Source organism: Danio rerio, chromosome 6, assembly GCF_049306965.1.
Source record: "Danio rerio strain Tuebingen ecotype United States chromosome 6, GRCz12tu, whole genome shotgun sequence".
In the NCBI taxonomy this organism is placed as follows: Eukaryota; Metazoa; Chordata; class Actinopteri; order Cypriniformes; family Danionidae; genus Danio; species Danio rerio.
In genome coordinates this window covers 16,481,442-16,508,485 of record NC_133181.1, presented here as the reverse complement: position 1 = coordinate 16,508,485, position 27,044 = coordinate 16,481,442, and the positions used below count along the sequence as shown (strand labels likewise).

General features: G+C 36.5%; 1 protein-coding gene across 41 annotated transcripts in view; it reads left to right on the top strand.

The window, feature by feature from the left end:
- lrrfip1b (leucine rich repeat (in FLII) interacting protein 1b) overlaps nucleotides 1-10,224 on the top strand; it is an 83,815-nt gene extending 73,591 nt beyond the window's left edge. For all 41 annotated transcript variants that reach the window (XM_073953819.1, XM_073953799.1, XM_073953820.1 and 38 more), the window contains 5 exons: nucleotides 983-1,032; nucleotides 1,170-1,287; nucleotides 2,666-2,745; nucleotides 2,963-3,067; nucleotides 5,171-10,224. In XM_073953819.1, coding sequence (XP_073809920.1) covers nucleotides 983-1,032; nucleotides 1,170-1,287; nucleotides 2,666-2,745; nucleotides 2,963-3,067; nucleotides 5,171-5,281 — 464 coding nt within the window. In that variant the 3' untranslated portion in view covers nucleotides 5,282-10,224. The remainder of the gene's footprint in view (nucleotides 1-982; nucleotides 1,033-1,169; nucleotides 1,288-2,665; nucleotides 2,746-2,962; nucleotides 3,068-5,170) is intronic.
- Nucleotides 10,225-27,044: the final 16,820 nt, after the last annotated feature.

Genomic DNA, 27,044 nt, shown 5'->3' with positions numbered 1-27,044 from the left:
ATTTAAAAAATTGACGTGTCTATTTTGTGTCTGACAAATAACGTATTGCATTTTAAAATACTGATTTAATTTAACGTGAACAACAGCATACAGAACGTATTAACATCAGCACATATTTAAGCACCTGCAGCATTTTCAATAGCATAGAAAACAGAATAAACTAAATAAAAAAATAAAATAAATAGTACTGCCCTAGATATTTTTTACTTAAATGACAAGTTGAAATTACAAATCAAAAACACTGATTGAATCCTTTTTAAGAACCGGTATAAGCCGTTTGTCCAATCATGTTTTTTTTTTACTTTCATCAAAGAAAAATAGCAGGCTACTGCAAAATGAGCGCTCCATGGAAAATATGCATTAAATTAATGGAAACTTTTGCTTTCATTTGATTAAAGATTAAAAAAGACGCAGTTGACGTAACACAGCTTTTTTACTGTTTACTTTTTTTTTTTAACGGCAAAAACGCAAGGCACCTAGGACGCCGCAAAACACTCGCAGTTGTTAGTAAACCATTCAAAAGATGCCCCTCTCAACACACACAAAAAAAAGCGTGTTCACTGTGATTGGCTCCTTATCCCAAATATTTTATAATAATTTAACTGATACCATTAATGAGTTTAAAAACGCAATCTTTCGACTAACGGTTTATCGGTTATTATGAGCATCCCCATTGGAAGTCAATGATTACAGATATTCAGCTTTCTTTAAAATATCTTGATTTGTGTTTTGGGTGAACTATGCCTTTAGCATTCCTAATCAATATGCAATCTATTGTACAACTTTTTGCAAATATTAATAGCTTAGTAAAACAAATTAATTGCAATATAATAAAATCTTTAAATTGACATCCCAGTTTTGTATAGTTTGTGCTATAACATCTACGGTAAATTGCCTCAATGTGTACGTTGCAATGTCTGATTCTGTCTGTGATTCTGAGATTGATATGCTGTATGTGTTTTGTTGTTGCTGTACCTTTTAGAGATCAGATTGAGGAAGCTCATGGAGGAAAGAGAGAGCTTGCTTGACCAGGTCAGCTTTTTAGTTTCATGCTGTTCAAGTGTATTTAATTGTATGCAATGGACATTGTGGGAAAGCCTCTTATAAAATACCTATTATGCTAGTCATAAAAACATTTTAGCAACACTGACCTGTGCTTGTACCTTCAGGTGCGGAAGCTTAAAGCCAGTGCAGAGCAGAAACAGAAAAATGGCACAGAAGAGACAGGAAGCGCAGATGAAGATGACCTACAAAATGGTCTGGACCCTCATATCCTAGATCTGCAGAGTAAGAGACACCTTTATATTTCAGTGCCAATAAGTCTTCATTAAAAGCCAATTTGTAATTAAACAGAGATGCTTTTTTGTTTAATTAGTGCAGACCCAATCTTCAGGGGGCAGAGTTATGTTTGGGGGCTGCTTGGCAAATTTACTGTCAATCCTTGTTTGTCTGCACACTATAATTCTGAAACCCTCATCATTAGTTTTATTAGCTGTATAAATTTAGTTCATCATACCAATGTTTTTGTGTACAACTGAAGGTCTTTATTCTGCAAAAACAACCAGATAGATGTACTTTATCCCACTTTTTACATGGCTACTTGCCACAAACAAGGCACATCTGAACTGTAATGATTTACTTGCTATTTAATTAGATATAAAGCTGAATAAAATAAAAACAGGTGAATGCAGCCTACACTACACTGTAAAAAATAAATCCGTAAAATTTACGGTAAAAAAATGGCAGCTGTGGTTTGCCAGTACTTTACCGTTAAAAACACGGTACAAACCGTAAAAGTAATTTCTCATTTTTACCGTAAACTACCGTATTTTATTAATTTATAGAGGTAATATGTCTGTATTTTGAATGACCAACATCTACATATCTTTTGTTACACAGTTAAACACGTTAGCACACCCACATGCAGATGGTGATGAGAAAGTTACATAATGAGCCAATGCTCATCACAATCAACTTTTCCCACAAGCAGAAAAGAGTATTGGCATATAGAAGGTGCTCAGTGTCATTCACACAGCTACTAAACACCAGTATGGTAAAACACATAAAATTAAAGTCATGAAATAAACATTGTTTATCAACATTAGATGTAACATAAATCTCTAATGTACATAACTGATGGGGAAACAACTAAAAAGATACATATTAATCTCAATAAAATGCATAAAAAGTGATGTGCCATGCAGGGAATTCTGGGAAAGTCAATTTACGGTTATTCGCCGTATATAGGCCTATTAAGGAAACATACTGTTAACCAGTTTACGGATTTGAACTGTTGCATTTTTACAGTTTTTTTGCCGTTGAAATCATGGCCATTTTTTACAGTGTAACCTTAATTATTATTCATACATTCACTCATTTTCTTTTCTGCTTAGCACCTTTATTAATCTGGGGTCGCCACGGTGAAATGTTTTACGCTTTTAATGTTTTGGATTTAGGGTCGGGGGTAGGTGTAGACATTCATAAAGCACAAGATTAGACTCCATGTCATGTACAAGACATTAAATAAATAAAAACTCCAGTTTTATACAGTCCTCTTGGAGCTCAAGTCCCACCCACTTGGAGCTGGGTCTCTTTAGTCCACTTATGCTTTGGGGTGGGTCGGCGTTTAATAAAAAACCTAAGGAAATATTTTGTCTTTCAACAGGAGATGCTAACAGGCAGATCAGTGACCTGAAATTCAAGCTAGTCAAATCTGAACAAGAAGTCACAGCACTTGAACAAAATGTAAGTCATGTATAAAATTAAGACTTCATGTCCAGAGGCAACTCAAAATCATGGTCTTTCATGCAATTTCATCATCAGTAGTTAGTTAAGTTCTCCTTTTAAGTTTGATCTCCATTTATGCACTGCTAATGTTGTTCCTACTGTGGCACAGGAAATGATCTGAGTATTTGATCTATGAGTATTTGATGCTGAGCTTGTAATCTCTGTCATGTGCCAGATCATTCGACTGGAAGGTCAGGTGAGCCGCTATAAGACATCAGCTGAGGCTGCAGAGAAAGTGGAAGATGAGCTTAAAGTGGAGAAGCGGAAGTTACAGAGGGAGGTACTGTATTACTGAAAAAAATAAACTCTATAAACTTTGATGTACCCTGTATACTCTATGATGTACTGTGTTTTTGGATGAAACATTCTTACACTTAGAAATACTTATTAAAATTTAAAGGTGTAAAATCAACAAAAATACCTAATACAATTTTACGAACCTGAAAGAGTTGAACTGAGGAAAGATTCTAAATTATTTATTTGAAAATACCAATGGGACAAACAAAGATAATAATTTTTTTCATGTTTTCCTAAATATTAGGTAAAATATAAACATATAAAAGTAAAACAATATTTTTGTCCAAAAACTAAAAAATGGCATCTTCAGCATTATTTTATACTCATTTTTGTTTTTTGGTAATTTAGTTTCTTTGTTAATATAAAAATATGTTAATGTCTGTTTACAATTATTGCTACACTATTTCATTGTGACATTCAGACTAAGATAAAAAATATTGGTCCCTTTATTTTGACGATCCATTTGTATAATTAAAGTTACATTGCAACTACTTCTCATTAAATTATAAGTAGACTGTTAGATTGGGGTTAGGGTTAGTGTAAGTTGATATGTACTTGCAAAGTTTCTTATAGTAAGTTAAAGTGTCTGTTGAAAGAGTAGTATCAACAGATATTAAGCAGACAGTCTACTAATATTCCAATACACCAAGTGTTACCAAAATATTTATAAAAATAATTAAATAATTTATTTGAAAAAATTGCTACATGTTTTTAGGACCTTTTTAAATGACTACTAATGTTACTGTGTTAAGACATTCATTTAAAATTTAGGAAGAATTGTGATTTATTTATTAGGTACACCTTTCTAGTATCAGGTTGGACACCCTTTCGCCTTTAGAACTGCCTTAACCCTTCATGGTAAAGATTCATCAAGATACTGTAAATATTCTTCAGAGATTTTGGTTCATATTGACATGAAAGCATCACGCAGTTGCAGCAGAATGGTCGGCTGCACATCCATGATGCGAATCTCCAGTTCCACTCCATCCCAAAGGTGCTCTGTTGGATTGAGATCGGTGACTGTGGAGGCCATTTGAATATAGTGAACTTATTGTCATGTTCAAGAAACCAGTCTGAGTTGAGTCACGCTTTTTGACATGGCGCATTCATGTGGTCATGAAGGGATGGACGTGGTCAGCAACAATACTCAAGTGGTGTTGACAATACTCAATTGGTACTAACGGGCCCAAAGTGTGCCAATAAAATATCCTCCACACCATTACATCACCACCACCAGCCTGAATCGTTGATACAAGGCAGGATGCATCCAAACTTTTATATTGTTGTCACCAAATTCTGACCCTACCATTCAAATGTTGCTGCAGAAATCGAGACTCATCAGACCAGGCAATGTTTTTCCAATCTTTTATTGTCCAAATTTGGTGAACCTGTGCGAATTGTAGCCTCAGTTTCCCTTTTCTTAGCTGACAGAAGTGGCACTCGGTGTGGTCTTCTGCTGCTGTAGATTATCCGCCTCAAGGTTTAACGTGTTGTGCATTCAGAGATGCTTTTCTGCATACTTCAGGTATAATGAGTAGTTATTTGAGTTACTGTTGCCTTTCTATCAATTCAAACCAGTTTGGCAATTCTGACCTCTGGCATCAACAAGGCATTTGCACCCACAGAACTGCCGCTCACTGGATATTTTCTCTTTTTCAGACCATTCTCTGTAAATCTTAGAGATGGTTGTGGGTGAAAACCCCAGTAGATCTGAATACTCAGAGCAGGCCGTCTAGCTCCAACAACCATGCCACATTCAAAGTCACTTGAATCACCTTTCTTCCCCTATCTGATGCTTGGTTCGAACTGATTAGAAATTTGTGTTAACGAGCAGTTGGTGTACTAGGTGTACCTAATAAAGTGGCCGGTGTGTGTGTGTGTGTAAACAGCATATATAATGTAAAATATAACATTTACTACAATTTAATTCTAAAATGTTAAAGCAGTAAAATCACTTAAATTATTTCAAATAAATTAAATGAACTAATTTTCATCATCAAATATCAACATTTATATTTACAAAGCCACCAAATTATTTATCGGAGTGTAATGTAACATGTCCCTGGTGTGTTTATTATTTTTTCAGTTGAGGTCTGCACTTGACCGAATCGATGAGCTGGAAGCAAGCAACAGCCACCTCACGAAGAGACTAGAGAAGATGAAGGCCAATCGGAGTGCACTTCTGGCACAGCAGTGATGCCTGCCTGTGCCCACTCAACAGTCAGGGCATGATTCCCATCGCTCACTGGCACCAGTGTTCCGCCACGCATATACAGCTAAAACTTCAAACAGAATCAGATTAGCCAAACCATACAGCAATCATGCTAATTCCGACTTCAAAAAATATATATAGATGACTGACAGACATAAACATCAACCTAGTTAGTTTCCAAGCGGAGGACATATCAAACAAACAATCCTGAGGCTCATTAAAGTGACCTTTAGTTTGGATTTGCAGAATTCAGCCCCTCAATGAGCTCTAAGCACTTGTAATGGATTCTGTGTCTACAAACAAACTCAGAGCACAGCTAAGGTGTGTGGACATGGACTTACATTAGCAGATCATGCACTTTACCTCTGCATCAGTATTCAAATTTATGTTATTCGGAAATGGTAGATGGAACTGTTTTGCATAATGAGGTAATGGAATATGTGCAGTCTGAAGATGAAATGATTGAATGTATGCTCTCATTTAGAGCCAGTTGTGTGCTTTTCTGCACTTTTTTCGTGCTGACGGAGTGTCGTTCATGCTATCAATCACAGGATATGTGTGATATCACTTTTTGATTAGGGATTTGTTGTAATGTCCATTTTGATATACGCCAAATCTTGTGTGTTTGTGCTATTCCGTACATAAATGTGTTGGACTAGCACCTCATGATGTTAGCCATTTTTGTTTACAAGCTAATGATGAGTAAGGTCCTGAGAGACTTGTTGCGATGTGACTACAAACGTAATGCAATAACAATGTCAATAGAACCCTAAGGGGTATATTTGTCAAACGTAGAGCTTGAATACATCCTGTTACATATGTTCTCAGCTTCTGCAGTTATTTTTTGCTTTAGGGGTGCTTACACAACACAGCTTTCATCTAAAAATAGAACGTTTTATAAAATTTGGTTGTTTATATACATTCCAACTCTATTTTTAAGTTTTGAAATACAAGTTTAGCTGCCTTCTTGTCATCTTTTAATTGCTGTAATTTGTATGTGACAGCATGTCTTGTTTTGCTATGAGCTGTTTACATCTTCTGACTTGGGCTGTGTTTGAAAGCTTAGACAGCTGACTTATTGTCTCACTGCTAGGCATAGGCCTGTCATGATAAATCATAATTTTTATATGATATCTCACAGAAATGATTGTGATTAGCAATTTTATTGTTATTAAATATCAATTTATGTCCATGTATAATGATAATACAACAGAATAATACAAACCAGGCTCATTCTGAAAACGTACCGCTATTTACATTTCTGGACAGTGCCAAATACGTCTCAGGAGGTCCATTTTTTGCAGTGTTTGTTTTTACGAATCCACCAAAGGCTGCTGTGTACTTTTTTTGAGATCTTATGCTGCGTTCACACCAGACGCGGAACGCACGTCATGCGCGAGTGATTTACATGTTAAGTCAATGCAAACGCGCGAATAGACATCCTGCGGCGCGATACGCGCGAATGGCATGGCGTGAATGACGAGAATTGTTTGAATGGCGCGGTGCGCATGGCACGATACGCGCGAATGGCGTGGGGCGAATTGAGCGTTTTGAGCGTTTGACGCACTTAACGAGTGTTTCGCGCAAATCTCTCGAGTTCGAAAATCTGAACTTCAGCAGACATTCCTGCCGTGTTTACCAATCAGAAGCTTGCTCTTGTGGGGGCATGATTGTGACGTAGAACCTGTTGATGGTGTCCTGGGGGAAATCCTCCAGGCGACACCGACAACAAGTCATCAAACTGGGCTTGGCTCAGTCAGAAGCACCGCTGAAGCCTCCGTCATCCAGGTTCAGTTTCTGGAGGAGTTTATGAGCTCACTGAGTTGGATGCACCTCTGAAAGCATGTAGTGGACTCAGACACTGTCCTAAACGTATCAACGCTGTTTTTCAGCCCTCATAAAGTACATAAACACTTTTATTTTCTTCATAAAATCCATGTTAGCTATTTAGCAACGAAGCTACAGTCACCGGGCACACAGAAGCCCTGCCCATCACGCGAATCCGCGTTTGTTCTGAAGTGAATTTGACATGCAAATGAAGCGGATTTCACGCCCGAATGAAGCAGTGGTTGACGCGCGAATGAAGCGAGTAAACTCAAATTATCCACGTGTTCCCCGTCTGGTGTGACTGTGAACACAGCATCAAATTTCTCTCGCGAGTGCTATTTGTGCCTGCTGTTCTCGTGTAAATCCACCAGAGGCAGCTGTCGACTAGTTAACTGACAGATCGACTGACCCACCCTCATCCTTCCCAACCAATAGTGTTTTTAAAAGCATCGATTGACCCGCCCACCTACTTTCCTAAACCCAACCGATAGTTTTAAAAAGCAATCAAGAAAAATAAAAGCCCTTGCTTGATTTTTTTAGATTTTACCACATTCCCACCCTGTTATTTACTTGATTATTTAACTTTTTGGCTTCTGTTTTTTTCTTACACGCTTTCTGGAACTGTTCTCCACCAGATTCAAACCCAGTTGTCATGGTCAACTACCTCTCGAGTTTGCTGACATAGATAGCAAGTGACTGGGCAAACTGCTAACAGCGGGAAAGCCGTCCGTACGGCATCATTCTGCCTCGTAGTGTTAGGGTCGAACCCCGTTCTCATGGTCAACTCTGCTCTGCATCTAGATTCTTCCAACGTATGCGTCAAGTTACTGGACAAACTGGTAACAGCGGAAAAGCCATCCACACAGAGATAAGCGCTGTCAGCTGGTAAGTGTGAAAAGGGACAGCGTCATATCACCCCCTAGCGTTCATTTTAAAGACGAAATGCAGCCATACGTACTTCTGGCTACATAATTTGCGATTTCCAGAAAAGTATTTAGGGCTACATTTTCAGAATGAGCCCATGTTGGGATAGCAATGCAAGTTAGGACAAAAAACGTCTTATCATTAGGGTTATTAAAATGTCTCGATATATAAATTGACACTGGTGATGATTCTTGTGAAATGGCTTTAACGTTATTTGTGAAAGCCTGCTAATTTGCATTGTCACTTTTATGATATTGAACTGCAGCCTTGAAACGGAGCTCATGTGGACAGCTTCTTCCAAACCGTCAGTAGTGTGCAGGACAATACACCTTTGGGAGGTTCCTGGAAGTTGCTCAGTCTCAGTTGAAATGAACGGTCACGTGTCGATTTGCCGCTGTAAGTCACTCGTAGTGTGAATGAGGCTTATGCCACTGAACATGACAAACAACAAGCGACAGACCGGAAGTCATTAATTTAAATGAAGAGTAGTTTGTGAGCTGCGTGAAGTTCTGATCATCTTTGTATGGGATTCGAGGCTCAGATACGCAACTCCTGCAACTAAACCATATGCGACCAGCCGACAACAGAAACCGATGCTACATCACAGATGTCACTTTAGAGCTAGTATTTAAATGATTTTCTAGCGTAATGTCTAAAGTGATGGCAAAACAGCTGATTTTGCTCACATTTTAAAATTGTAAGGCTGAACAGCATGAAATGTCATCAGTCTAGAGACATTTCTTAGTATTTCGGTTTCAATCAGGATATCACAATAGTTAACCCCCGAAAAAGCCGAAGCAAAGATAACACTACCAAAAACACTACCAGGTTATTATGGTATAAATACAGCACTACAACATACAACAGAGAGAGATTGACTTAGAAAGTCACTTACCTGTTTTATAATGATTTGATCAGCTGTGAAATTTGAAATTACGTTGAGTTTTTCCTCCTCTAAGGGCTTATTATGCGGTCTCTGTCTCCATCTTGTGGCGGAACCATCTTTGCTCTGCTCAGTATGACAGGCTGATACTGTCCTGACAATGATGCTGATCTCTGAAATTATAAATATTTAAAATAGTCACTATCCTTATAAATGAACTGCATAGTTGCGATCTAGACTATATTCTCGCCTAAAAAAGCCTCAGAAGTACATTGTGTTGTCCAACAGCTGCAATATTTGTCAAATTATAGTGAGTTATTGATCTGCTGTCACTATGTGGGCGGAGTAATACAGAAGGGAGAGGAGGCTGTATGAGTTCTGATATTGAAGAATATCGCACGGCTATCAGCCAATCAGATTCGAGAACCAGAAAGAACTGTTGTATAAATATATATTACAAACCTACAATTATTTGTTGTGTAAGCACATCCTAAGCACTGTTATTATTTTGTTCAAGCAGGACAAACTATGAAAATCCTTTTGTTTTATATGCAGGTTGTTGGCCATCTTCTCACATTCTGTATAAAAAAACTGCAGAGGCTTTGGTCAGTGTAAAATGGTAAATAAGTCAGGCAGACAGTAAGCATAGCTGATCATTCGGATATAGTTTCCTGTTCAGTTTAAACTCAGAACATGGTGCAAAATATTATACAAAAATCATCTGAGGGCTAAATGGACATCTGAGACATCACCAGCCTTTAAAGAAACAATCTGTAAACCAAGTCTTGCTTTGAACATCCTGCTGAGTCAACATGCTTAGATGGGAGTGCTGCTGTATTCTGAAGCTGGTCATTCAAGCACTTTCACTAATGTTCTGCCATTTACAGACTGTATCATTAATCTCGATATATTTGGTGGTTTATAGGAAAGAACATGGCTTTTTTTTAAGAAAAAAAGGAGAATGAATTGCGTTGCAATAATTATTTTAAGTGTATCTGACCATCACACAAAGTCTTCAGATGTACATCATTATGAAAACAAGATTGTCTGCAAGAAGATGATTAATTTTGCTGATTTTGAATTTCTTTTAAATGCCTCCCCAGGGTTGTGCAACCAAGGAAGGCAATGTGTCATTCTATTTACACACTCAGTGAACATGAACATGCTGTCTCTTAAGAAATGATAATGCTGAAGTTTTGAAATAACAAACATCACTACACAATTGACATTGTTTTTCTGTATTGCAGCTATTCTGTATGACATAGCAAGAAATAAACTCATGCAATAACACGGATTCATTTTTTTTTTTTGTTTGTTTGTTTACATAAATCGTTACCTTGGAATTATCTGTGTTCTAAATGATTTTGAGATATTGAGCTTTAAAGTTTTTGCATTCCATGTAGCAAACAATATGCGTGTAACAGTTCTCTTCAATACATTAACATGACCGAGACCATAAATGTACTCTAAATGTAAATTATCAAAATTCTCTTAGGGTAGATGCAGATAGAAGCTTCTTATTTTAAAAAGTCATTGAATTAAAAGGTTCTGTCAGGCAGATAATTCATTGAAGCATTATTTATGAATAAATACAATCACAAAAATAAAAACTAACGTTGAAACAATAGGTTGATGCTTGAGAAAGTGAAAATTTTGCTTTCTATAACATATATTTCATGTTTAAGGATGAATATTTTTTCTTGCTCAAATGCATATAAAGCTGTGCTAAATATTTTATCCAGTGCACCTGCTAATTTTATGTAATAATATGGTTATTTTTATTGAATTATATGCTTTATGTGAATTATTGAATTATTTATTGAATTTTATGACCTAATAATTAAATTAAGTATTTGCCCTTTAAGGCTTAATATGAAATTTAAAAAGTTTTACATTTAATTTCAATGTATAAAAAAGCTTCTAAATCATCACATTTACACATTCTCAATTTTGTGTGGTGCAGCATTATTTAGTCGACTTTGATTTTGTGTTTCTTTCTGGTCTTTCTCACTGTCAACGAAGCAGTCTGGCAAAATAACAAAGAAAGCTGATCCTGATCAGTTCTCGTGCATGCATTTGCAATGTTGATTGACTCACAGAAAGAACCTTATAGAGCCAAGCTAGTGTTCAACTTTGTAGATAAAACCTGTTTTTTTTTTTTTATAAAAAGTTATAAAGTGTAAAAAAGTTATGTAAACATCACATAATGTGAATAAGTTGTCATTTAATAAAAATACTTGATGGAATAACTCAATTTTGACAAAAATGTCAGATAGATCTTTATGATTCTAAGGAGACAAAATGTGTTAAAGGGTAAGTTCAAACAAAAGATGTCATATTTACTCAGTTTACTCACCCTCAATTGGTTCTGTACCTTTATGAGTTTCTTTTTTACAGTATGTCGAGAACAAAATAATATATTTTGAGAAATGTTAAAAACCTGTAACTATTGACTTCCTACAGTTGAATTCAGAATTATTCAACCACCTTTAATTTTTTTTTTGTGTTGTAAATATTTCCCAAATTATGTTTTACAGCGCAATGAAATTATCACAATATGCCTGATAATATTTTTATCTACTGGAGAAAGTCTTATTTGTTTTTTTCCAGCTAGAATAAAAGCAGTTTAAATTTTTTAAAAGATCATTTTTAGGTCAACGTTATTAGCCCCTTTAAGCTATATATACTTTATTTGATAGTCTACAGAATAAACCATCAATATTCAATAACTTGTCTAATTACCCAAACCTGCCTAGTTAACCTAATTAACCTAGGTAAGCCTTTAAATGTCACTTTAAGCTGTATAGAAGTGTGATGAAAAAATATATAGTCAAATATTACTTCCTGTCATCATGACAAAGATAAAATAAATCAGTTATTAGAAACGGTTTATTTAAACTATTATGTTTAGAAATGTGCTGCAGAAATCTTCTCTAAGTTAAACAGAAATTGAGCAAAAAAATAAACAGGGGGGCTAATAACTCTTACATATTTCAACAAAACCTTTTTTGTGTGTGTTTTCAACAGAAAAAAAGAAACTCAAACAGGTTTATGATGACAAGGGTGAATAAATGGTGATATAATTTTCAGTTTTGTGTGAACTATCCCTTTGGGATTACTAAATGGATCAAACTACACCATAATATTAAAAATAAACGTGGCATACTTTTGAACAGCAGAGGGCAGCACTGATTTTCTGCTGAAAATCTGGTCTACCTTATGGTAATTCTACAGTATTATGTCAAATGCAATGCAAACCCTTTAGTAACATACCATGTAACTAATATGACAATACACAATATGTTGAACTTGTATCAAAGTGATAACTTTAATTATTTCCATTATCACACACTACAAATATAGCATTTCCTTTTTTATCTCTCTTCATAAGCAAATCTGTTAGTTTGTTATGCAAAGCAATAATGTTAGAGGAAGAGGGCAACCAAAGGAAATGAAAGGCCCAGATGGAAGTGTTTTAGACATGCTGGCCCTCAGATACAGACAGCTGAACATGGCCCCTAGAGATTTTACTTCTCTTCCACAGCCAGTTTGCTGGCACTCCAAATGACAACTCAAAGCAGCCATGTCTTTCACCAAGAAATAAGATCTTATGGAAAAACAGAAAGCAGGACCTAAATATGGCAGGAATTCTGTCTGACGAATATTGTAAACTTTCTATATAGTATTTCCTTGTACAGGTGACACAGATAAATATTTTATGTAAAATAACTTGCAGGAACACCATATAGATGAAACTAACCTTAAAAAAAAACATCTATTGACTGAGCTCTATGCTAGATCTTTACGTCACCAAATTTCAGAGATGTTGTGAAAATAATAATAGACCGAATAAACAGAAATCATTTCCTGTTCCAAAAAAAAAAAGTAAATCAATAATAAAATACATACTTTTGTAGAAAAAAAAAATTGCTCTTGCAAGGTATTTATGTCTTATCAGGATTCAAAATGCTATTGGAACTCTCCAGTTTGTTGTTGAAATTCTGCAGGATGCTTTAAAAGGGCATGAATTTGTATTTAAATCAATGGTCTATAACATGTTTAACCCAGGCTCATTCTGAAAACAAACCATTATATACATTTCTGGATAGCGCCAAATATGTCACAGGAGCTAGGTTTTTTTGCGAAACTGTTTGATTTTTCATATCTCATATTTCTCTCACAAGTGCCATTCATGCATGTTCTTCTCTCGTAAATCCACCAGAGGCCACTCTTGACTGACTGACTGATCGACTGACCCACCCTACTCCTTTCTTAACCCAATCGATAGTGTTTACAAAAGCACCGACTGATCTGCCCACGCACTTCCTTAAACCAGACTACAGTAAAATCCAGGCAATCCAGGAAAAAGAAATGTCCGTGCGGCAGACTGATTTTTACCACGTTTTTCAGATTTTACCACATTTTCACCCTGTTATTTACTAGATTTTCTTGTGTTCTATTCCCAGACATTCCCCATATGCCCTATTCATTCAGAACATTCTGACATTTAAACTTGGCATTATTTTTTAAAGCATTAATGTCATCTCTCCTAGGTGTAATTTGCTTTCAAAGTATTTTTACAGTTCAGTTTAAGCGATCTTTATATTGACAATTGTGCTCCCTTCGCAGTGCACTTTAAAAAAACATTGATGTCATTTTGAACACAGCCATGGCTCATGACGAAAGCTATAGGCAAGCTATTATTTAAAAGCAGAATTTATGTTACATCTCCAAAGTTCGTGAAAAAAAAAAATTAAATACGTTAATGCTTTTAACTTATAGTGGGTAGTTTAATAATTATCTGTACTGTATATGAACTGGGCCTGTTGGTTAGAACAAGTAGACTTTTCAAAAAAAAAAAAAAAATAAAAGCAATATCCTACTTAATAATAATAATAATAATAATAATAATAATAATAATAAGAAGAAGAAGAAGAAGAAGAAGAAGAAGAAGAAGAATAACGCCAATGGTGTAGTGGTTAGTGCGTCGACACATGAACTCCGGCGCTCATGGTGACCTGATTTCATTTCCTGCCTCAAGGTCCTATGCTGATCTTTCCCCTCTCTCTGCTACCCACACTTTCCTGTCGAAACTCTCGACTGTCCTCTCATTAAAAGTGAAAACCCCTAAAAATGTATTATACAAAATCATCACAAACAGTTCAAGAGTTCACACAGACATTGTTTGACAAATGTTAGCAGGTTTGGTATGCTGTCGCGGGAGAGAACCCTGAGCTCTAATATAAATGAGCCCAGGGCTCCTGCCTGGTCAATAGAGCATGTAAGGGAAGTACGAGATCAGATGGCTCTCGAGAGCTCCCTGTGATAAAAGAGGAAAGGAGGAGAAGGGGTGGATGGGGGGTTTCTTTGGAAAACGAAGGTAAGGGAGTAGTTCTAGCTAGGCTACTTATAGTGAGTTTGGATTAATCTGATTGGCTAACTAATGATTGTAGATGGGTGACCAGTTGCTGTCAATCATATCACATGCTCCTCTCGAAATTATTTGTGAAACTTCACATATTAAATTTTGCTTCTTACTAAATCGCCTCATTATTTATTTATCTGATTTATATATGATATTAGAATACGTGTTAGCTTTTGTAATTGGTTTTATGTTAATTAAAAATAGAATATGTAATGTTTTCAATAATATTTGTGAAGGAAACATAGGCTCTATATGTGACATTTACATATTAATGAAAACAAGTGCGTGTTTTTACCAAAACTAATATTGGATTTTTTAAAAATAAATGTGCGTGTAAAACAATATAATTTGCACAAATAAATGATGGCGCTCTTCTCTAAAGAAGTTATTACTCCACCCCATTTAGAGCATCATTATGGGTGTTTTACGTTATAACTAACATGGTTCAAATGATGAATCTGAGACAGAGAAACTAGGGGTTTCCCAAATGAAGCATCAAAATATAATAGTTCAGCCACGAGTTAAGTTGCGGTCACACTTGACTTTTCTCCCCATAGACTTCCATTCATACACACGCTAATGCGTCAGACCAGAAACGCAGGGTCATGCGTCAAATTTCACAGGTTGCTGCGGTGCAAAGTTCAAGCTTGGTGAACTCTGACCTGCAAAATCGCATCACTTGACTGCGTGAGACCAATCAAGGATCAAAACATGACATCTCTGGATAGAAATTTAAAACAAGGAGCAATCGTTTGCTTTTTTAGATGTCTAACAAGCTTGTTTAATCCCCTTTACACAGAGCCGCACAACAGAATATTGCATGCTCAAACTCTAATGTGACTGCAGCTTTACATTGTTGATTGGATAATACACCCCAGGTGCTTCATTAGTATATATGCTTTAGGCCAGGCGTGACCAACCCTGTTCCTGGAGCTCGACCTTTCTGCAGATTTTATTTATTCATTCACTTGTCGGCTTAGTCCCTTTATTAATCCGGGTTAGCCACAGCGGAATTAACTGCCAACTTATCCAACACGTTTTTGTGCAGCGGATGCCCTTCTAGACGCAACCCATCTCTGTGAAACATCCACACTAGGGATGGGAAGATTCATCGATATGTATCGATAGGCGGTCATGCGCGTGCACGATGCGAGTGCATCGGTTGAGCAGCAGAGGATGAATGAAATTTTGGAAGCAAATCGAGATGCATCGGTTTTTGCGAGATGCATCGATTTTTCCGAGATACAGCTTATATTTTTAATATAGAATGTATTTTTTATTTATTAACAAGTGTTGTCAACCTGTTTTTGGCGCATAATTTAATCGACCTACATAAAGTAAGCCTTAGCAACGGATTTGCGGATGTGTACACTTTCACTACAACTCAGTGTATCAGGTGTGCGGATGAAGCTAGTGGTGCGCCCTCAGAAAGCGCGAGAAGCAAAACAAACATTTTAGTCCCCACTGAGTTTTAAATCTAAAGTATGGCAAGCAACATTATGGATTTAAGGATGGACGACATGACAGGACAGATGCAATTTGCAAAATGTGCCGCGCATCTGTAAAATACGCGGGCAGTATGACTAATCTGAAATCTCACTTGAAGCGGCGCCACGGTGTTGTTGTGAAAGCATTTTCCAGTGTTCCTGCATCCCCGGCTTTCGCACTGCTTCAACCAGCTCCAAAAGTGGTGAGAAAAGCATTGCAAGTTTTTTTTTCTGTGCGCAACAGTTTTGTGCGCTCTACGCCAATAACGAATGCTATTGCATTGTTCATCTGCAAAGATATTCAGCCTAGTGTCACGGAGAACGAAGGTTTTAAACAACTCCTCCTGTTTATTTTTATTTAATAATAATAATAATAATAATATTAATAATAATAATGATAAAAATAATGGGTGTCACGGTGGCACAGTGGGTAGTTTGACCACCTCACAGCAAGAAGATTGCTGGTTTGTTATATTTTTATTAGCCTGTTGTTTACAGTGACAGTGATGTTTCAAAGCAGCATAACACTGCTAGTTCACGACCTTAAGTTTTGAATATTCAGTGGCAAAATATATCTTTGTAAAACTTGTTTTCATAGTTGAAAAGTTAAATCACAATTCTTGTTGTGCAATGGTAAACCTTTATGTTGAAAGAGTGCAAATATATATATATTTTTAATATATATTGCACTTATACATTCTGTTTATCTTGAAAATACTTAAATAATATGTGCTATATGTTCTAAAATGGCCCTCTACAGTAAACTGACACTCTGGCTCTGAGAGAAGAGCCAGTTTGTAAAAAAAGTCTTGGTTTTGCTTGGTTTATAAATAATCAAACTCATTCAATGGCACAGCATTCTCTTTCACATCATCTCATAAACTTGATCTAATTAGTTAGTGCTGAAATATCGCATCGTATCGTGATATGGGTGTGAATCGTATCGTGTTGCATCGCAATATGTCACAAATGTATCGCTAATATATCGGATCGTATTCTTTGTATCGAGATGCGTATCGGATCGGCATTATAGCTTAGATGCCCAACCCTAATCCACACACATACACTTGCACACTACGGACAGTTTAGCCTACCCAATTCACCTGTAGCGCATGTCTTTGGACTGTGGGGAAAACCGGAGCACCCGAAGGAAACCCACACGAATGCAGGGAGAACATGCAAACTCCACACAGAAACGGCAACTGAACCGAGTTTCCAACCAGCGAACCAGCGGCCTTCTTGCTGTTAGGCGATAGCACTACCTACTGCACTACTGCCTCGCTGTACCTGCAGATTTCAGTTGAAACCCATATCAAACACACCTGACTGTAATTATCAAGTGGTGTTCAGGTCCTAATCAATTGGTTCAGGTGTGTTTGATCAGGGCTGGAGCTGAACTTTGCAGGAAGGTCGATCTCCAGCAACAGGGTTGAGCACCACTGCTTTAGGCTATTCTCTGTATTTACCAGGTCTACAAATAAGTTAAACAATAAAGGCAGATGATCTTTACTTTAGGAGAGATCAGTTGATTAAAACTATTAATCAAGTTTTCATTAAACAGTAGAGCTAAACATGCGCTGTTATCTACTGTACATTCCAGTTTGTCATTTAATGCCATTTGTCATTTTCTGTATATTCCAGTTTGTCATTTAAATCTTGTCAGCGCAGCAGGAAGTAAAAACATACAAAAAGAAAAAAAACTCTAGCCTGATGAAATGAAAGGAATTTGATGAACCATGTCAAGGCCTTGTTTAACTGAGGGATACTGCTCTTTGTGCACTTAACAGCAAGCACGTTATGTGGAACTCGTGCGTCAGTTAAAAACAAAGGGGAAGACACACACACACACACCTTAGTCAGAGGAACATATGTTTTACTTTAACAATTGACTTTCCACGTATTGGGACTCTCCCATGTTTGCGGACATACACTGGATGGTTAAATGTATTTGCTTTGGCTTGTCTTGAAACTTTTTTTACAGCTTTGTGTTTAAAAAAAAAACAAATGTCATGTGTTAAAACAAGAATTCATGCTTGTGCAATCCATTTTTAACACAAATTGTGACCTATAACAAAACTAAGTGTAAATCTTTCGAAATTAAGATTTGTACTTCACTTGAATAGGACAATATTTAACTCAAATATTAGAAAATCTGTAATTGGAGGGTTACAAAAAATCTAAATATGGAGAAAATCGCCTTTTTTCACAGTCCTTTTTTTTTTTTAATTTTACAAATTAAAACGGTGGACCAATTTTTAGCGGTTTTCAGACAAACCACAACTTTACATTAGAGAGCGGTCCCTCTGCCCACCAATATTGATTGACAGCCTCGCTTCACAATCATATCCTCAGTTTCTTGTTTCACGTCCGCAATTTTCCGCGTGCGAGTCACTAAAGGAACACCCTTGCTCTATTTTTAGATGAAAGTCTCATTGGGCTTAACACAAGATCAATATACTCCACATTATCGCTCTAATCGAAATTATTGCTTGTACCTTTTGTGTGGCGCGGCGCCGTGCATTTCAGAGTTCTGGGTGTGGGTGTACGAGTCGGGCTGTCAGGGTGCACGGGTCGGCAGCTCGGCGGCCGCGCTGCCGTTGTGTTTGCCCTGGTGGAGGTCTGTGTTTTGAGTTCTGGAATGCGTGGCGCAACAATTCGGGACACTTCATGTTTCTTCCACGCCACTGAGAGTGTCTGGTGAGCCGTGTCGCGGCGCATTCGGTGCCTGTCAAAGTTAATTAAGTGTGTGTCGTTATTAGTCTCAATGTACAAGCTCAGCACTTGTACACCGAGAATATACAAACTATACAAAGACACACATGATTTTGTACTCTCTGCTTGGTCTGTGTCCTAGTCGTACATGTACGGCTGAATGCTGATCCTAGCTTAACTTAGCTTCTCTCTCTCTCTTTCTCTGTCTGTCAGCCACTCAGCCTGTCTGTTGCAAACACAGAGTGTGGGAGCTCTTTGCTCCGCCTCCTTGTTATGTTGAGCTGGAAGCTGAAACTAATTTTCATGTGAAGCAACACACCCCTAAAACAGCAAACTGTGTAAACGCTCCCAACATAAGACTTTTTAACACGTTATAATAAAAACATCTGAACTGTGGGTTGAACTGAACCTAAACTGGCACACTCCGAAGAACCCTAATATTAATATTAAATCATAAAAAGGGGTAAACTATGTGCCCTTTAAGTTTGAATAGATTTGTAAATGTACACAATATATTGATGGAACTTAATCTTTTCTTAATGTTCTAATTTTTTTTTTCATAAAAATGTATAATTTTGATGCGTACAATGTACTTTTGTTTTCGAAATATACCAGTGCAACTTACGTAAGGCTGGTTTTGTGGGGTAACAAATAACTTATTTAAGTTTCTTATCATATTCATCTTAAACAAGAATGACCACACCAAGGAGTTTGTCTGTCCATACTTTATGATTAACCTGTTTAAGCAGTAAATGTTTGAGCTCAGATCCTGATCAAAGAGAATCACACCTACATTTGAACTCAACCTTCCAGAAACCATTAGAAACTTTTATTGGAAGTTAAATATTTAACACAGATTTAACATCTGCATTGGATGACAGTATGAGTATAATATATTATTATAAAAAATTAGCAAAATGTTTTTTTCAATCCTGACAAAACAAGTTCAAAAGTGCAAGATCCTCCAAAATCATATTATAACTTGATTATCATCAGCATATGCATTTGGCCAATCATTATCTAAATGTATAATGATCATTTATCAGTATATGCATTATAGGCCCTTCAAAATGCAAATGTAAAATAATCATTTTTCAGTTTTCATTATATAGCGGACTCAGGCATGGTCATTTATATTCCAGTTTACTTTTAATTTTGTTGAAAAAAAAAAAAAAGAAACCTATAAAAGACTAAAATTAGATTTATGCAAAAACTGTGAATGCAAATAAAGACTCTCCAGCACATTAAGTTAACACTTGTAATTCCCCTTGTTTGTTTAAATCGGGCCAAAATAGAAAAGTATTCATTTGTTTCTGGTGTGCTCACAATAGCTTTCATATTCTATAATACAAATGTTCTAAAAGTAAGAATTTTGCCATAAACTCACACACAAATGTTGCTCAAAGGAACATGCTTGTAATGAACTACAATGGCTAATAATGACTATAAGCAGATCATTCTCTATTGTTATAATCACTTGTTGTGACATTATGTCCTGTTCATTGTTTGATTTGCTGTCTTTGGTCTTTACTGCTTAATTTTTTTAAATTTAAACGTGCTGTATTTTCAGTGGTCTAGGTCTACTTATCGAGGTGTAAATGGCAATGTAAACAATTATTCACAATTAGAAACAAACCACATTTACAAGCTGCAAACATTTACTAACCAACCAAGCATACTGTACATCCTTATTTATCATGAAAAGCAGAAAGGAAGTTTGTTTGTTAACAAAGAATTAAGTTTCATGAATTAATGCATGTATCTACTGTAGTAAAGTATTTTGTACTGTATTTAGTAGGGTTGGGCATCTAAGCTATAATGCCGATCCGATACGCATCTCGATACAAAGAATACGATCCGATATATTAGCGATACATTTGTGACATATTGCGATGCAACACGATACGATTCACACCCATATCACAATACGATGCGATATTTCAGCACTAACTAATTAGATCAAGTTTATGAGATGATGTGAAAGAGGATGCTGTGCCATTGAATGAGTTTGATTATTTATAAACCAAGCAAAACCAAGACTTTTTTTACAAACTGGCTCTTCTCTCAGAGCCAGAGTGTCAGTTTACAGGAGAGGGCCATTTTAGAACATATAGCACATATTATTTAAGTATTTTCAAGATAAACAGAATGTATAAGTGCAATATATATTAAAATATATATATATTTGCACTCTTTCAACATAAAGGTTTACCATTGCACAACAAGAATTGTGATTTAACTTTTCAACTATGAAAACAAGTTTTACAAAGATATTTTGCCACTGATTATTCAAAACTTAAGGTCGTGAACTAGCAGTGTTATGCTGCTTTGAAACATCACTGTCACTGTAAACAACAGGCTAATAAAAATATAACAAACCAGCAATCTTCTTGCTGTGAGGTGGTCAAACTACCCACTGTGCCACCGTGACACCCATTATTTTTATCATTATTATTATTAATATTATTATTATTATTATTAAATAAAAATAAACAGGAGGAGTTGTTTAAAACCTTCGTTCTCCGTGACACTAGGCTGAATATCTTTGCAGATGAACAATGCAATAGCATTCGTTATTGGCGTAGAGCGCACAAAACTGTTGCGCACAGAAAAAAAAACTTGCAATGCTTTTCTCACCACTTTTGGAGCAGGTTGAAGCAGTGCGAAAGCCGGGGATGCAGGAACACTGGAAAATGCTTTCACAACAACACCGTGGCGCCGCTTCAAGTGAGATTTCAGATTAGTCATACTGCCCGCGTATTTTACAGATGCGCGGCACATTTTGCAAATTGCATCTGTCCTGTCATGTCGTCCATCCTTAAATCCATAATGTTGCTTGCCATACTTTAGATTTAAAACTCAGTGGGGACTAAAATGTTTGTTTTGCTTCTCGCGCTTTCTGAGGGCGCACCACTAGCTTCATCCGCACACCTGATACACTGAGTTGTAGTGAAAGTGTACACATCCGCAAATCCGTTGCTAAGGCTTACTTTATGTAGGTCGATTAAATTATGCGCCAAAAACAGGTTGACAACACTTGTTAATAAATAAAAAATACATTCTATATTAAAAATATAAGCTGTATCTCGGAAAAATCGATGCATCTCGCAAAAACCGATGCATCTCGATTTGCTTCCAAAATTTCATTCATCCTCTGCTGCTCAACCGATGCACTCGCATCGTGCACGCGCATGACCGCGTATCGATACATATCGATGAATCTTCCCATCCCTAGTATTTAGGAAAATCAAGAATCTAGAGACAATTGTGACAAGCTGTGGCGCAGGAGGGATGTTATGAATCTGTCATGGGACAGAGGTAAGAGACAGCTTTATATATATATATATATATATATATATATATATATATATATATATATATATATATATATAATGAATTAATATAAAGTTAAGTATAATTTGTTATATATATACATATATCGTCACCTTGAAATTATAAGGTTCTATCTGCGTTCTGAATGATTTTGAGATATGAAGCTTCAAAGTTTTTGCATTTCATAGTAGACAGTATGTGTGTAACATTTCTTTTTTTTTTAAATAAAAAGTCTTAATATGTAAACAACTTATAAAAAAATATCCCATAATGTAGATAAGTTGTCATTTAATAAGAATATGTCTCAATTTTGTCAAAAATGATAGAAAGGCAACAGTCACTCAAATAACTACTCGTTACAACCGAGGTATGCAGAAGAGCATCTCTGAATACACAACATGTCGAACCTTGAGGCAGATGATCTACAACAGCAGAAGACCACATTGGGTGCCACTCCTGTCAGCTAAGAACAGACAACTGAGGCTACAATTCACACAGGCTGACCAACATTAGACAACAGAATATTAGAAAAACATTGCCTGGTCTGATGAGTCTTGATTTCTGCTGCAACATTCATATGGTAGAGTCAGAATTTGGTGTCAACAAAATGAAAGCATGGATCCATCCTGCCTTGTATTAACGGTCCAGGATGGTGATTCTTGTGTAATAGTGTGGGGATATTTTCTTGGCACACTTTGCACCCATTAATACCAATTGAGTATTATGTCAAAACCACAGCCTACTTAAGTATTGTTGCTGACCATGTCCATCGCTTTATGACCACAGTGTACCAATCACACCATGTCATAAAGCACGAATCTTCTCAGACTGGTTTCTTAAACATGACAATGAGTTCACCTTACTCAAATGGCCTTCACAGTCACCAGTACTCAATCCAATAGAGCACCTTTGGGATGTGGTGGAATGGAAGATTAACATCATGGATGTGCAGCCAACAAATCTGCAGCAACTGCGTGATGCTATCATGTCAATATGGACTAAAATATCTGAGGAATATTTACAGTACCTTGTTGAATCTATGCCATGAAGGATTAAGGCAGTTCTGAAGGCAAAAGTGGTTCCAACCCAGTACTAGTTAGGTGTGAATGTATATCTCAGTGGCTTAAACTATTCAGTCCACATTTCTGAAAACAACATTTTAAAGACTAGATAACTGAGTGATTATTTGGATGTTAAAGATTTTTCACGGAACTACTTGATCAGTGCCATTAAATAACCTTCACAGTGTCTTCCCTACTTGTGTTACTAAGTAGACAGTATAAAGTATTCACCTAATGTACTCAAATCAACCACAACTCTTTAATGTACTAAATCAGGCAGATACAGTTCTCAATATGTTCTGACTCTGTTACAGCTGGTCCATACAGGTGGCATGGCTAAATACAAATTGTGATCATGATGCAATGTACAGTGTGCATCCATGTACAGTAAATTCAGTTACTTTCATCTGATTTGAAAGCCCTCATTTTCAGCATAAAGGAGCTTCTCTAGAATCTTCACGGCCCATCAGATCCAACAGAAAAATTGCGATCCTTTGTGCCATCCAGTGTTTGTGGCCTCATTCTAAGACTGGAGGACACACTCATGTTGCTGACACACTCGCTCTTCAACTTCCAGGAGAATTTGCATAGTGCTTACACTCAAAATACACCAAGCGGCACATTGGCTCCAGGCACGGACACAACCAACCAGATTCTGTAATTGGTCCATTGAGAATTCAGCAGCGCACAGAGGCTTCAAAGCCATGATGGGCACCGTTGGCACCTGCTGCACTGACCCATTTGGGTGACAGCTGGCACGTTCTGGTAGAGCATTGTTAATGCGCTGTACAGGACAGCTGTGTGCCACTGTCCCTAGAGCTTTCTTAATATCACCTGCCTAAATATCCTTTTCTAGTTTCCTAATGAGCAGAAGAATGTGTAGGGTACATAGCTCAAAGTGCAGAATATTGTTGAGTGAGTACACTTGAAAAAAAAAATTGGTAATGAAACATTTTATTCAGAGTTTTCTAGTAAATTTCATAATTACACTGAGTTAAAAACTAAATCTTCTTGCAAAAATCTGGTTTTCATAAAATGTTACTATTTTATTAAATTATATTATTATTATATTTTTAATTTCCTGTTAAAAGTAAGGTTTGCCACAAATTTATTAAAAAAATACTAATAATTATTTTATGGCAGATCCCATAGTTTTTTACAATTTTTATTTATTTTTTTGCCAATAAAAATGACTTTTGTTGTGGTAATTCCAAGAAAGGTAAGGACATTTTTGTATATATATATATATATATATATATATATATATATATATATATATATATATATATATATATATATATATATATATATATATATATATATATATATATATATATATATATATATATATATATATATATATATATATATATATATATATATATATATATAGGGGTGAAGCAGTGGCACAGTAGGTAGTGCTGTCGCCTCACAGCAAGAAGGTTGCTGGGTCGCTGGTTCGAGCCTCGGCTCAGTCGGCGTTTCTGTGTGGAGTTTGCATGTTCTCTCTCCATTTGCGTGGGTTTCCTCCAGGTGCTCTGGTTTCCCTCACAGTAGAAAAACATGCAGGTACACACAGGTGAATTGAGTAGGCTAAATTGTCTGTAGTGTATGAATGTGAATGTGTGTGTGGATGTTTCCCAGAGATGGGTTGCGGCTGGAAGGGCATCCGCTGTATAAAAACTTGTGGGATAAGTTGGCGGTTCATTCTGCTGTGGCGACCCCGGATTAATAAAGGGACTGAGCTGACAAGAAAATGAATGAATGATATATATATATATATATATAAATATATATATATATATATATATATATATATATATATATATATATATATATATATACTATATACTTTAAATCTCATTTACCATATAGGCAGCTTACTATGTTAGGTGTGCAATCTGATCACAATGACAAAGCTTTTTGGTTTTGGTGTCTTGCCAAGAAAAGATCTAAAACAGCCCTAAAGGCAACATAGACTCATTCTGAAAACGTAGCCCTATATACATTTCTGGAGACTGCGAATTATGTAGCCAAAGCTATGTATAGCTGCATTTCATTTTTAAAATGAACACTATGGGGCGGTATGACGCCATTCCTTTTCGTGCTTAACAGCTGACCACTTACCTCCATATGGACTGCTTTCCCGCTGTAACCAGGTTGTCCCGTTAGCTCACCATGTACGTCGGAGGACGGAGATAGTAGTTGACCATGAGGATGGGGTTCCAGTCTGGCGAAGAACGGTTTCAGAAAGCAGGTAAAATAAAAACAGAATTCAAAAAATAAAATAAACAAGTAAATGACAGGGTGAGAGTGTGGTAAAATCTGAAAACTTGGTAAAAAAAAAAAAAAGGGCTTTTCTTTTTCTGGATTGCTTTTGAAAATTGTTGGTTGGGTCTAGGGAAGTGGGTGTTGGGGCCAATCAATAAAATTGGTTGGGTTTAGGGAAGGAGGAGAGTGGGTCAGTTGATCAGTCAGTCAGTCAGTCAACAGCAGCCTCTGGTGGGTTTACGCGAAAACAGCAGGCGCAAATGGCACTCGTAAGAGAAATTTTAGATCTCAAAAAATGAACACAGCAGTCTCTGGTGGATTCGCAATAACTGCAAAAATTAGTACCTCTTTGGACTTATTTGGCGCTCTCTAGAAATGTTTATATCGGTACACTTTAAGAACGAGCCTGGGTTGATATATTTTCATTCCACATAATTATTGTTTCAGAACACAAGATCATTGTGGAATATATTGAGAACATTTGGTTTAATCACAAAATACAACAGGAAGATCTCTTTATTTCAACGAAGTACTTTTAACAATCATTTAATTTAGAAACAAACAATACAAGATACAGATTTAAATTTGCTCTCTGCTGAATTAATGTTTAAACAAAATCCCCATATGTATTTTATTGGGTTCCGACAAAGGATATAAACGGACTTTGGTTTAGTCTATGTTGTTTTGTGTGATGATAGACATGATAGACAAAGAGATTTCAGTAGATTTCAAAACCTTTTCCAAGAACACTTACACAACCTAGCATTTGTGGATGTAACTACGTAGTGGTAAGGTTTGCCACAGTAGTCCTGAACCCATCTGGTAATATCGCTTATAGGTGAATGGTGATTCTTGCTGCAGTGCAACCTCAGGAATTGGAGATCATGGTTGTTCCAATGCAATCTCACAACAATTCGTAACTTTTAGATTTAGTGGCTAATTCATATGAATTCATACGATCTAATTCTTACAATTTAGTACGATTTGCGAATCACCCAATGACAGTTTGGTTTAGGTGCTGAGTTGGGTGCCACGCCACCTTTTCCGCGCCTAAAAACTATTAGATGTTCTGTCACAAAAAGAATTCTGTAAAAAGTAAATTAAAGTAAATTGTGACCAATGTTTTTCACTGCATGTAATAAAGGAATTACATTGTCGAACAATAAACATTTGTGACCCGATGACTTTTCACAGTAAAAACGATTCAGCAGCGGATAAATGAAGTGACTTACAATCAGGAAAACAATCAGTAGGCAATGATCCCAATAGCACTCTTTAAATAAGTTCTCAATGAAAATCTGGCAGCATTAATGTGGTTTACTCATCAGCTACCCTGGCCGAGTCAACACTTCACGTGAGGGGTAGATGATGAGCAAATGACATTAGTGCTGCCAGATCTTCATTGCAAACTCATTTAAAGAGTGCTATTATGGGATCATCGCCTTCTGATTGAGTGTCAGAATGGGAAATTATGGATCTTAGAGGGATGCACGGTTGCTGTTTACTTTAGACCTACAATAATGTTTTTCTTATTGAATCTTTTTTGTTGACAATTTTTGTATGTGAATTCGGGTTGTTTATTATGCTGTTAGGTTGACAACAGTTTGTATTTTTCTTTGTTAAACTTTTTTTTCTTTTGTAGGTTCTGTTTTGGATTTGCTTTACCATCAGTGGCCACTGGGTTCCCTGCACTGTGTGGATGGCGGTGGAGAAAAGGTGGTTGGGATTGTGTGGTGATTTGGTCACTGTTGATTTTGTGATTTTTAGGTTGCAGTGTGATTGCTGTGAGCTGAGTGCTGTAAGAACACTGCAGCTTGGGTACCTC